The 12260-nt window shown below is 38.1% G+C and overlaps 4 protein-coding genes across 4 annotated transcripts in view; 2 read left to right on the forward strand and 2 right to left on the reverse strand.

The window, feature by feature from the left end:
* Positions 1–413: 413 nt before the first annotated feature.
* On the reverse strand, positions 414–3991 carry alkbh1 (alkB homolog 1, histone H2A dioxygenase). Its single transcript, XM_038290690.1, has 6 exons — positions 3811–3991; positions 3580–3688; positions 3298–3460; positions 1998–2088; positions 1486–1679; positions 414–1398 (listed from the first exon to the last, which is right to left on the reverse strand). The coding sequence occupies exons 1-6, from the start codon at positions 3988–3990 to the stop codon at positions 1044–1046; spliced, it is 1092 nt and encodes a 363-aa protein (XP_038146618.1). The 5' UTR covers position 3991; the 3' UTR covers positions 414–1043.
* Positions 3963–5944, forward strand: LOC119787066 (SRA stem-loop interacting RNA binding protein). Its single transcript, XM_038290691.1, has 4 exons — positions 3963–4095; positions 5172–5230; positions 5355–5462; positions 5563–5944. Exons 1-4 carry the CDS (start codon positions 4029–4031, stop codon positions 5629–5631), a joined length of 303 nt encoding a protein of 100 aa, XP_038146619.1. The 5' UTR covers positions 3963–4028; the 3' UTR covers positions 5632–5944.
* A 1445-nt stretch (positions 5945–7389) lies between these two features.
* The window catches only part of adck1 (aarF domain containing kinase 1), a 68072-nt gene continuing 63201 nt past the window's right edge, over positions 7390–12260 (forward strand). Inside the window, exons 1-2 of the mRNA XM_038290670.1 lie at positions 7390–7504; positions 7757–7830. The gene's annotated coding sequence lies outside the window, so the exon portion shown is untranslated. The remainder of the gene's footprint in view (positions 7505–7756; positions 7831–12260) is intronic.
* Positions 8868–11107, reverse strand: LOC119787052 (septin-9-like). Its single transcript, XM_038290671.1, has one exon. The coding sequence runs from the start codon at positions 11080–11082 to the stop codon at positions 10054–10056; it is 1029 nt and encodes a 342-aa protein (XP_038146599.1). The 5' UTR covers positions 11083–11107; the 3' UTR covers positions 8868–10053.

The following is a 12260-nucleotide window of genomic DNA, read 5'->3' on the forward strand; positions in this document are numbered from 1 at the left end:
CTCAGTAAAACATATAAAAATCAGTATTTAATATTAAGAGAGGGTTCATTAAGCTCAAATACTGTGTGGTTTTTAAATATGGCCCACTCAGCTGTAATAAATGTACAGTTATGTAGGATTACCTAAAAAAATAACATGTGCATACACATTTAGGGATAAATAAAGGACTTTGTTTATTCTAATTCTGTTGTTTTATTTTTGGGGAGGAAAGCTAAGTAACAGTATCATTCAAGGATAAAAAATAAACATAAAAGATTTGCCGTACATCTTTTCTGATGATTACCTAAACATAGTTTTTTAAAAAGTTTTTCTCTGTTTAGACGATCTAACAGGATGAAACCATAAAGACTCTCATTGGTCAGTTGATCGTCATTAAGGAATAAATGCAAAAAAAAAAAAAGGGAACAGTTTAGTCAAGAGGGAGAATTTTATTTATTTAAATATAAGCTTAAATAAGGACATATTTGCATAGTTTGCTGTATATCAAAGCACTTCTTTTGGCATATTTTTTTTGATTATTTGATTCCACCTAGTGGACATTACTAGTTACTGCTCTTTGCAAAAGTGGAGCCAAAAATGTTAATCTGAACACACAACACGGTGCTTTTTGTGCAACACATACACAGTTTAAAGTAACTAGTTTTATTCATCCTTTTAATTATATTTTTGATTTTACAGTAAACATATTTTCAGAGTAGAGCGTATAAATGAGGTGAACTCAACAGCACGATAGAACCAAGAAAGTGGTCAAAATTAGTGTATGTTTAAAAAAACCCTCAAATTTTAAACTGAAAGACTAATTTGAATCTTGAGAGATCTGAAAATAATTCTATATGTTTAACTCCAGGTTGAGAGTTAAACATCTGCAACCATCTTAAAACTAACACTTGACTTCACTGTCTGAAAAACTTAATAATTCAATTTAATTGTGGCTTCATTCAGTATAAAACACATTGGCTGTTTTACGTTTCTACAGTCTCCACAGGGTCACTGCAGCTCCTTTTCCTTTTCCCGTTGTTTCCATTATTGTGACACTCAACAACTTAATTGTCCTTTTGAAGCGCGAGAGGTGGCTTCTCTGGAAGGGTTTGTCCAGGCCCCAACACTTGTCTGACAGTCATGTTCACTCTTGAGTTTTGAATGTACTTAGAACACATGTCCCAGTCTTCCTCTGTCACCGGCTCCAGCACACCCCCCATCTGCAGGGCCAAGCAACAGCTGGGCTCTTCTAAAAGCGACGCACGCTGTGGTGGTGCAGGGAGAATCCGTGGGACGGCATGATACAGCAACCTGCTTGGCCCTGACATCACCATCACATCTCCGCTGTGCATAAACATAGCAGTGGGGGGATCTTGTCTGTGAGGTCCACCCAGCAGGAAGAGGGCCGACTGTCCGAAACTGGAACAACAAAGCCTCGTTACTGAGGACACTCCAAGAATTATGCAGCATTATCCAACTGAAACAGTTAACTGATATTTCTCTCACCTGAGGGACAGCAGAGGACGAGAATGATCGAGCTCTGACTCATCTACATGGATACCCAGAGAAGAATCTGATCGGTAGTAGTTAAGGATGGCAGCCTCTGAGTTAAATCCGGGGAAGCCACAGGCAGCCGTTATTCGGAAGGAAAGCATGTGCAGATCAGCTGGGAACGGAGTATAACTGTTGGCAGAGTAGGTCTAGGAATGGAAAAACATTGAGAACATATTATGAAAATGTAAGAAAAAAAATTTATTTCAATGCATCATTCCTGAGAGAAGAAAAATAACATAAAAACAATCATTTCTTAAAAGATATCACAATTTTATACAAATATTTGTTTCAATTTATGCTGTATGATTTCTTTTATTTTTTGGAAGATTTACTGGCGTATAAATGCCCTGTAATAAAAAAAAGAAGTAATTTCAGACCTGATCAGACATAGAAATTATATTTGTATCTATAATTTGAATGATGATCACTGTTCCAATGTGACTGTCTTCACCTAGCAAGCTCACCTTGGTGTCCCAGTTGTAATGGTATCCCAGCGTTACCCAGCGCAGCCTCTCCAGTAGAGTTTTTGGTTGCCTCTTTACAGAGAGGGGAGACCTGTGGATTGGAAGCAGGTCACTACATGCTGGCTATAGAATGCCCCTTTTTCTAAATTTCAGCCTCTCTAACACACGGAAATTGCACCATCAGACGTCATCTCTATGCAAAAAGAGATTCTAAATAAAATAATGAATCTTCAAAATTTTTGACTTCTTTTTTTTTATTACAAACCTATCTGTTGGTTGGCAGTACAAGTACTTATTGAATGACACATTTATGCATGAAACTTCTACAGTACTCTATGGCGTAACGACACAACAATGGGCCCATAAGCAACATTATCTGGGTGGGCCCCATATGAAGTACAACACATGATAAAGGTTCAGGATAGGGCAACGGTTCAATAAATCGGCCAAGAAGATATACTTATGCAATTCTCAGTAGTATATGATCACACCTCACACCCAAAAATAGTGACTGCGCACCACGAATGGAACCATTGGTGACAGCTTTAGTGTATTCTGCTGTAAAATGAGTCTTATCAGGCTCATCGGGCTACCTTGAGCTTCACAGCCCCCCTCCTCACTGACGCTCTCTCCATTCATCTCCTGGTCGCAATATTTACTCACTGTAGCAGCAACGCCAACCTCACCCTCTTCGGTTCTTTGAAAGAACGTGTTTATTTTGTTACGTTTTTTCAGCTCTTCCAGCAGCTCTTCTTTCCTTTTTCTTTTCAGGAATCCGCTTAAGTGCCTCTTTTTGGTATCCGTCGTCGCTAACACATTCTATGTAACAGATATGGTTTTAATCTACGCACCGGATTACCCATAATTCCAAGTCCTAGTGTAAAAAATAAAATACTCTAATACATTGTTCTTTTATGATGTTTATTGCGGTTTGAAACATATTATTAGATAAACAACCGTCTAGTGAACTATACACAGTTATTAACATAGTAATTAAAAGTACCACTGTCTGCTTTGCTATCAGTGTCGTGTTTAAACGGCTCACCATCATGTTGAAATCTGGCATGTATTGGGGTATAAATAAGGTCCGGTGCAGTCCGTCACTTCAATATCAGGTGGGTTTAAGAGGAATTTTTTGCACCATTACGTCTGCAAAGAGACGTCCTAGTCGACAATTGCATAGGGGGCCAACCAGGTATCAGTGATGTGGCCCCTAAGAGGTCAGGGGCCCCTAAGCAACTGCTGTCTCTGCTTACTGATATTTACCCCATTGGGTAAATATACTCAGAGCTTCCCTTACCGGATGGCTTGCACACTCTTGGCCCAGATGTCCTGCGTCTCACAGAGTGACATATGCATGTCCAGATTGCAAACGTTTGGTTTCTGAGGGTATGTCTTCAAACACTGCCTGACCCAGAAAGCCTGGGAGCCCCGAAGGAAAGGATTGGAGATGAAAATAAAGCCTAAAAAGACATAAGAGTTGAGTGGGACATGTGCATTGTTTTGATTTAGATCTTCTGATTCCCTTTAGGGTAGAAATTAAAGAGAAGCTCCCCCAAACCATCCTTTCAGAACCACATACCTGGGTACCCCTGCAAGCCGAAAGCTCTCCAGTCTCTGACGGGCTGTAAACCAACGCCTGCGGCCTCTTCATCACTTACAGCAACCGGATCCAGTTTCAATGGGACAATCTGTTAGTTTAAACACAACATATATATCGGTCAACATCGACGTTTCCCTTTATCTCCAGGTCTATAGTAACATATTTTATTATTTTTCTAGGTTTAATTCACATTTGAATCATTTTAGAGACCTTTCCTCCTGCTGTTGCTCCGCTGCCAAAGTCTGTCACATCCCTGAGGTCTGGAGGAGGCTCCCTTCTTTTATAAAACTTAAACATTTTCTTAAAAACATCCTCTCCGCTTTCTGCGACCATGGAGGCCGCCATCTTGGCCATGACGTAGCACGCTGGCGGCGGGACCCACGTGTCCATAGACGTCAGAGGTCAGAGTAGCATCTCAAGGAAGCAAGATGGCGGCCCCGTCTAAGAAAGTGTTGGAGGTGTTTGTGTCTAAAATCCCCTGGACTGTAGCAACCAGTGAGTCCTCCTAGTTTTTAAGTTGTTACCGAGTTGTGGCGGTTTTTCTTTCTTTTTTTCTCTGAAATCTTAACTGGAAAAATGTTTTCAAAAATATATGTGATGTAACGCACGTGAGGACAGGAAGGTCAGCTCAGCTTCTGATTGGCTAGTTTTAGTGCCTAAAGGGAATATATCCTTATTTATTTTCCCATTTTAACTGTATACATGTGTTATATTTATTTTATGTTTTAAATCAAGACGTTTGAGAAAGCGAGCTCAGTTTCAACCTCAAAGATAAGTCCACAAGGGTTCCTGTAAGCTTTTTGCTGAAGGTTGAATAACTGCTTTTAGTTAAAATTGTAAATACACACCTAATTTTTCGAAGCATTTATGCAGATCTAGAAATATCTGCAAGGTTCTGATTACATCCATCACAGCTCTGAGCGTAGATTGGCCCCTTAAAAATATACCCAACAAATCTCTTTAAAACTAAATTAAGTCAGATATTTATTCTTGATTGATGATTCTCTTATTTTTTTATTGGTCTACCATATCTTTGTTAGTATATTGCTTGCATTAAATAATTTCATTTTTTTAACGTTTTAACGTTTTTTATCGTTTTTTAACGATTTCTATTTTATAATAATAGAAATCTTTATATTTATTGCATTTAAAAAAAAGATCCTTTATCTGTTTTCTTTTTTTGCCAATAATTGAATTTTTTTAATAGAGCCTGATTTGTTAACACTGGATCATCAGATTTTCAAGCTATTATTTTGTTTGTAAGTGTAAGTGCTCCTTTTTAACTCTAGCTGACACCCTACAGTCAGCTTGGTTTGAGGTAAGCTGGAGTAAAATTAGACTTTAATTCATGTTATTGTGAAATGTATCTAAATAAATGGATACAGATAAAGTAACATAAACATGCCAAAACATCTTCCTTTCCAGGTCTGAAATACTCCAGACTACAGTAGCATTTAACATGAACTGGTGAACTTAATTATTATTTGTATTAAATAAATCTGTTCAACTTCAGGATATGAGAGGATACATTTATCTGTTCTGAATTCGTAACTGATCTGTTTATATTTCAGAGGAGATGAAAGAGTATTTCGGACAGTTCGGCACAGTAAAGAGGTGTCTCCTTCCATTTGTAAGTTTTTTTAAGCTGATAAGTGATTTGAAAAGATCAAGATGGAAAATATTTGCTCTGGTCATATTGAGCACTGTTTATGTGGGGGGATATTTGTCTCAATGTGTACTCTGTGATGGATCAGGACAAAGAGACCGGCTTCCACAGAGGTTTCTGCTGGGTTGGATTCTCCACAGAGGAAGGACTGAACAATGCTCTGCAGAAGGACCCCCATATTCTGGAAGGAGCAAAGGTAAACGACAAAAACACATTTCTAGGTGGTCTGAACGGTTTCAGTATTAAAAAGAAAAGGTCAGCTTACTAGATTTACTGATGATGTTATTTTGTTCCAGCTTCAGGTTCAGAGGAACAGACGTCCCTTCGCAGGACAGAGGTCCAATAAAGACGGAGACTCTGATTGAAAATGTGGTTCTGCTGAGCCGATCAGACCAAACAGATTAATTTTTTTTTTTTTTTTGTTGTCAGACTCCATTATTCCAGCTTCTTTGTATTTGAACAGCCAATTCAGACAAAAAACGTGATCAATGTGTCTGGATCCCAACATCAAAAAGGATTTTTTCTTTATCCAGTCTCACTGGAACTGAGCAACAACATTGTCAGTTTTATTTTAAGTTTTGTCCTCTAATAAATTCTGTATTTATTGTGAGAAATATTCCTCTCCCTCACATAGTGTCTGTTTTTTTAAGCAATAAAAAGTGTTTATTGTTGCCATTTCACTCTGTTTTTATAATGTTTATAATACATATGCATAAAATCATATAGAATGTGCCCAGGGAATAAGATTAATTTGTCATTATGGCTGAGGCCTCAGACTGCTGCTTAGTTTTATTTGCACCGGTTCCTCATTTTTCCCCTGCTTCCCTGGGAGGAGACTCGGGGAACGGCCTTGAAAAAGCTGGAGGGAAGTCTCTCTGCTGGTGTGGAATATTCCCAAGCAGAGCTGAAGGAGGTGTCAGGGTAGAGGGAAGTGTCTCCTCAGACTGCTGCCCACTGCGACCTGGTCCCACATGAGTGGAAGCTAACAAATATTTATTAAAGCCACATATTTCTTTATAGCGTCCAAAAAGGTTTTGCCTGGATATTTAAAAACCCTTTACAGAATTTGCAAAAATTTATCTACATTTCTGTTTTTCCTTAAACAGTATTTTGTGGATGGTTTATACATTCAGACCATTGAGAAGAAGACCTTGCTCAAAACCTGGTATCAATGAGGCTAATATGTTTATATTATAATATTATTGTATTTAATATTCTTTGTATGAAGTATTAATCTTTTTTTAAAAACATTTCGAATAAATTTAATTTCAATTTTTATGGAAATTAGCAGGAGGATATTTTTTATTTCAACTTATTTTACAGGAAGAAATATAGATATATTTGTGTTGCAATACTTTATTTTCAGCAAAGTAACTTTTATTGGTATAGCACATTTTCACAGACAAGGTTTCACAAGAAAAATGCTCAAAGTGAATGCAGCACATTTTAGCATGATGCTATTCAGATTTTTTATACAATATTTTGAAAAAGGAAAATTGAAACTTTTTCTTGTTCAGAAGAATGTAGTACTCAGTTTTTCATTTCTTTAATATAAAAATGTAATGTGTGTTTCAACCCAAAAATTGTATTCCTCTCAAAATATGTGTACTTTGCTGTACTTTTAAAAAATGTATTTATTTTTACTTCAAAAGAATCTAGTATTTTATTGTTCTTTTTTTAACTGAAATGAATAGTGGTACAAATTTTTAAAGAAAACAACCTGCCGAGGAAGTAGCAAAATAGTATCTTGAATGGGAAGGATAATATTTTATATTGCGTTGAAAAAGAAATAAATTCTAATACGACATAATACGTTTCATTATTCTTAACAGTTTGACGGGGAAGACCGCCTTCACATTGCATTATGAATTTTTTTTTTTTATTAAAGCAAATAGTGCATGCCTCTTAAACCCTTTGCTCATCATTTGAATGCATTCCGATTTCCCAGATTTACGTGAACGCAGCACGACGCACCAACGCTTTCCTTTGACCGTGACGCAAATGAAGGCGTCACTAAGGTCACTAGAAGAGTAGATTAAATATATTTACCAAATATGAAGGCATAGTATATTTCTTTTAGATCCAATATACATTATAAATACATTTCTATTGTGTGAGTCTCAGACAGGCTTCCGTTTGGAATACAAACTTTTGGTTATATTTCCCTTTGGAACTACATTACCCAGAATTCCTCGGTCATGTTTCGAAAACCCGGAGAAGGGGTCACAAATCAAACCGGTGAGTGAAGGAGAGTGATGTGCTGGTCGTGTTTTATTTTTGAATAAAGTGAAGATATTTTAACTCAAGGCAGCTGTGTGTGTGTGTGAGACAGGTTGCAATTTGTTATGAACTTGCTCAGACTCACCAAACAGTGGTTGCATAAGTTAAATGTTCGAGAGACGTTCAAGTCAGCCCTCTTAAGCTAAACATTATAAATATGTCTATTAAAAAAAGACTGAACCTGCGGATGTTGTTTTGACCCGTTGGTAGGCGGCTGTCGGAGGGACGGGAAGAGGTTTAATCAGGAGTTGGATTTCACACCTGAGGCTGTCTAGCTGCGTGAGGTGAGAAGATAAGAATGGGTTTTATTCACAATCACAAGCTGTCATTTCACATTTAAAGCCACGTGTAAAAACCTTCAAATCAGAGAATCTTTATTAAGCAACACTGTTAGCACATTAGATAAGCTCCCTTTATCAGGACGATTATTTTACATTTCACTCAGGAAGCTTGCAAAAAAAAAACAATGGATTTTCACTAATAAAAAAAACAACAACTCAAATTTAGACTAATGTTACTCAGAGGGCATAGTTTAAATGTTTTATATCAATTTATATATTAAATCATCATAACTTACAGATACAATTCAGTCCCAGAAAAATGTTTGTATTGTATTCCATACATATTTTATTTATCCCAGTGACATTATATTGGTTTTTAATGAGTGAGATTCATGATAATTGGTGAATAACCTTACTGTTAAGGAAGCTTTTTCTATGTTAGATAAGAGCAGAGGTGTCAAATTCTTTGTTACTGTTCTTAAGTACACTTTTTAGGTATCTATACTCTACTCCATTACTTATTTTTTTTCCTACCTCTGACTTCTACTCATTATATTTTCACATAAGTATCTCTACTTTCTATTCCTTTCATCTTTAAAGCAAATGTTACTCGTTACTCATGGCTTCGGTTTAATGTTTATAGATATTTATTTCACGTCATGTGCGCCATCCAATGCAGATAATTGGTGCCATCCATCTAGTGAAAACTAGTGTCATTGGATGAGTCGCATAACACAAACACTCATTGGTTAGCTAAAGGAAATCATCAGAAGCAAGCAGGTGTTCTTCAAACTGCAAACATGAATTGTCTATGCCATGCTACAATGTTGGATTCAGAAAAAGATGTTGAAATGTCTGAAAAGTCGGACTTAAGGCCCATTCATACCTCACGTTTGGCCTGCACGTCCGTATTTCTGTCCGTACGTTCTATCCGTTGACTCCTTCATACCTCCGTCCGTTGAGGTGCGCAATAACCCGTATTTCCTCTAGGTGGCAGTGCTGGGCAAGCTCCGAGAGTCGTTACTCGAATCCCGCCATTGTTTTTTTTTTTTTTTTTTTTTTTTTTTTTTTTTTTTAACATTTAAAACTTCAATCTTTATTTCTTTAAAATAAGATAAAGAAAACTTTATCAATAATACAACTAAAAAACTGTATCACAGAACACAGAGGAATATACAATAGAGCATGGCAATGACAGGACATTAGATATGCATGACAGGAAAAGATTATTGGTACATTATGATCAACAGAACAGAAGGTTGTCTGGTCAATGGAAGATAAAACGACAAGAGGACTAAAGGATGTTAAATGATATTTTAAAAGGTGGAATCAAAAAACCTGCTTTTCTTTCCAGTTTCGGCCGACAAAATCGCAAATCATCCCCCAATAAATAAGGCACTGAGGAGGACCCAATAAGAGCAGGAAAAACTTTTGAGAGCATGTTGCTGTTACCGTTCCTGAATAAGTGGAAGAAAAGCTGTGAGAAATGTTCACATTTTAAAGCGTGCATAAATACTTTTTTTGTATCTTAAATCACTCTTTAAGATATTCCAACTAAATAATGCTGATGGTTAAAGAGAGTTGAGATTTATATTTAACAGGATATGAACATAGAAGAATAAAACCAAAACACAGGATGTGATGCAGAGAGAGAAAAATCTAAGGCACATCATGTGCTTTACTTCAACCTGTAGCTGTAGTTAGTGTTGGTTGGTTGGTTGAAGGTCAGACATGTTGAGAAAGAGCTCCCCTACTCTCCTCAAACACATTCTGGTTACATAATGATCACCTTAAAACATGATCTTTATCAGTTTTCATGCATATTGGTGTTCTAGATGAAACTGTGCTTCTAATGCTGCACAAAGGCTTACCATTGAAATGAAACAACAAACTTGTTTAACCTATTAAAGCAAATCAGATAACTGGTCAGTTTGGTAGAGAGAAACACTTTGGCACCAAAAATATGAACGATAAGATTTGTAAGACAGGAGAGGAATATAAAAACCAAGCTGCAGCAAAACTTGAAGGCAGAACCCTTTGTTCTCTGTTTGTCATCAATAAGGATATGGTTAAAAAAAAGCAATAAACAAAGAGTCCTGGAAGCTGCAGATGATAAAGTCCCTCTGGCAGACTTTACGTTGGACCCCACCTGTGAGATCAGGGCTGGAGTGGAGGGAAGAACAAGATCAAGTCTTGTAGTTGGTGTTTTACTCTACAGACGACGGCCTACATCTCGTGAGCGGTCAGGTGATGTTCGGGGATGCAGTTGGCGTGAGTCACCGCAGTGTTGTTCTCATTGAGGCGCCTCACGCGGTACATCTCATAGTGGATGCTGCTGGTGATGTCCTTAATGTTCTGCATGTGGGTCCTGATAAGAAGATCTCGTAAGTAGGCAAACTCACAGTGGGCGATGTTCTCAACTTCAATCGTGCCCCACTTGGTCTTCCTCCCCAGCAACCTTCTTCCGTTCACTTGGTACTCCTGATCACTGCCCACTACTGCGAACGGGATCATCTCTCTGATCTTTTCATTAATCATTCTGTCCTCTGCATCTTCATCAAATTCTTTCTGGGGGTATACATCAATCCCATTGGCTCGCAGCTCTTCCCTGATCTTCTTTTTGAAGAAGTCTCTCTCCTCCAGTGTGAGAGTATCTGCCTTAGCAATGACCGGGACGATGTTGACCACCTTACTGAGACGCCTCATAAATTCTACATCAAGGGGCCGCAAACAGTGACCAGTTGGGGGGATGAAATAAATGCAGCAGTGGACTCTGGAGTCTGGGATCCTTTTCTTCCTGTTGATGTTAATTTCCTCCTGGAGGTATGCTTCATACTGGTCGTTAATAAACTTCATGATGGGCTGCCAGCAGTTCTCATTGTTGATCTGGTCTCCAAATCCTGGTGTGTCGATGACAGTCAGCTTCATTCGGACTCCTTTCTCCTCAATGTCATGACTGATGGACTTAATTTCTATGGTTTTAGGGATCTTCTCCTGGCCTGTGCCCAGTACAGACTTCCTGCTGACTTTAGACTTGAAGAGAGTGTTCATCAGAGTCGACTTTCCGAGGCCACTCTGTCCTACTACCATGATGTTGAGCTCGAAGCCCTGCTTCATGGCTTTTCTCCTCATCTGCTCCAGAATGGCATCAATGCCCACATAGCTGAAGTCCACCACAGCTCCAGCGGCCTTCTCCCCATACAGACTGCCCACTGCTGGGGGTACCATGGCGTCGGGCACCACCGCCTCAGACATGGCACTGCTGCTGTTGCTGGGGAACACCTCCCGCCATTGTTTAAAGCCCAGAATTCTAACCTTCTTTGTGATTTTGTTGACATTTTGTACTAAAAACTCAATAGCGCCCCCACCGTTTCCGGTAGTATTGCTCCGTATTGATCCGTTTCGTCCGTAAGCGTAAGCTCCCAATTTTCGTGTCAAAGTACGGCCGAAATCGACGGTTAGAACGTATGAAACACTCCACACGTATCCGTATCCGTCTTTTACGTGAGGTATGAATGGGCCTTTAGGCGAGAGCGTATCAGAAGATGGAGACAGAGACCAAAAAGACCTCCCTCATCCTTGGCCCTATCTCCAAGAATTTTTCGGAATAGTCGAAAAAATGTTTGCTTTCAATTCATATAGTAGGATCTGGCTGTTTTTTTTTTTAAAGGTTACTTTATAGTTTTATACTTTAAGTAGTTTTTGGAGCACATACTTTTTCACTTTTACCTGAGTAAAGAGGTCAAGTTGATACTTCAACTTTTACCAGTGTTTTTCAACTGCAGTAACAAATGTGTGTACTTTTGACACCCCTACTACCAGGTAGGAAGCAAAGACAAAGTCAGAGAGGTCACTCCTGGAGTAAGTTGGTTAAAAAACAACTAATTATTGTTGTTAAATGGCCATTTTTCAAGTATCTTTTGCATTTAATTTAAAAATCCAGGTCCCAGATTCCCTTATAAAGACCTAAGAAGGACTGGAACTGCAGTTCCTTAGTTATCGTCAAGTGGAAAATGAGAGAGGCCAGATTGAGCAATATATATGACCTGAATAATAGTATTAAAGTCTAGGGTTCACTGTGCATCAGCAGAACCAGAGGTTAGTTGCCTTCATCCTGCATAGTTGAAGTAAATCATTCAAAAGATGCAACAGCACAGATGAGCTGAAGGTCACAACACACTGGAAAAACAATCTAGAAATAAGTAAAAAATTCTCAAATTAAGTGCATTTACCCTGAGTAAATAGGAGTGAGTAGGTAAATGAGATGATTTGCCAATGGAATGAGTATTTAGATACAATGCACTTGAAATAAGACAATGCAATTGTGTTTTCTTTTTTTAAATGTAAATTTTCTTGTCCCATTGGCAAAATGCCTCTTTTACCTTCTCAATTCAAGAACAAATGCACTTATTTTAAGAAGAAAATTAATTATA

The sequence above is a fragment of the Cyprinodon tularosa genome, unplaced genomic scaffold, assembly GCF_016077235.1.
Source record: "Cyprinodon tularosa strain WSP-4 unplaced genomic scaffold, ASM1607723v1 ctg286, whole genome shotgun sequence".
Classification (NCBI taxonomy): domain Eukaryota; kingdom Metazoa; phylum Chordata; class Actinopteri; order Cyprinodontiformes; family Cyprinodontidae; genus Cyprinodon; species Cyprinodon tularosa.

Bases quoted from the DNA above. Each gene is read 5' to 3' on its own strand.
- alkbh1 (XM_038290690.1), bottom strand. From the start codon at position 3,990: ATGGACACGTGGGTCCCGCCGCCAGCGTGCTACGTCATGGCCAAGATG. The intron at 3,689-3,810 runs GTCTCTAAAATG...TTAAACTAACAG, and splicing joins GAGCAACAGCAGGAGGAAAG to ATTGTCCCATTGAAACTGGA. The intron at 3,461-3,579 runs GTATGTGGTTCT...ATGTCTTTTTAG, and splicing joins CGGCTTGCAGGGGTACCCAG to GCTTTATTTTCATCTCCAAT.
- LOC119787066 (XM_038290691.1), top strand. From the start codon at position 4,029: ATGGCGGCCCCGTCTAAGAAAGTGTTGGAGGTGTTTGTGTCTAAAATC. The intron at 4,096-5,171 runs GTGAGTCCTCCT...TTTATATTTCAG, and splicing joins CCCCTGGACTGTAGCAACCA to AGGAGATGAAAGAGTATTTC. The intron at 5,463-5,562 runs GTAAACGACAAA...ATTTTGTTCCAG, and splicing joins ATATTCTGGAAGGAGCAAAG to CTTCAGGTTCAGAGGAACAG.
- LOC119787052 (XM_038290671.1), bottom strand. From the start codon at position 11,082: ATGTCTGAGGCGGTGGTGCCCGACGCCATGGTACCCCCAGCAGTGGGC.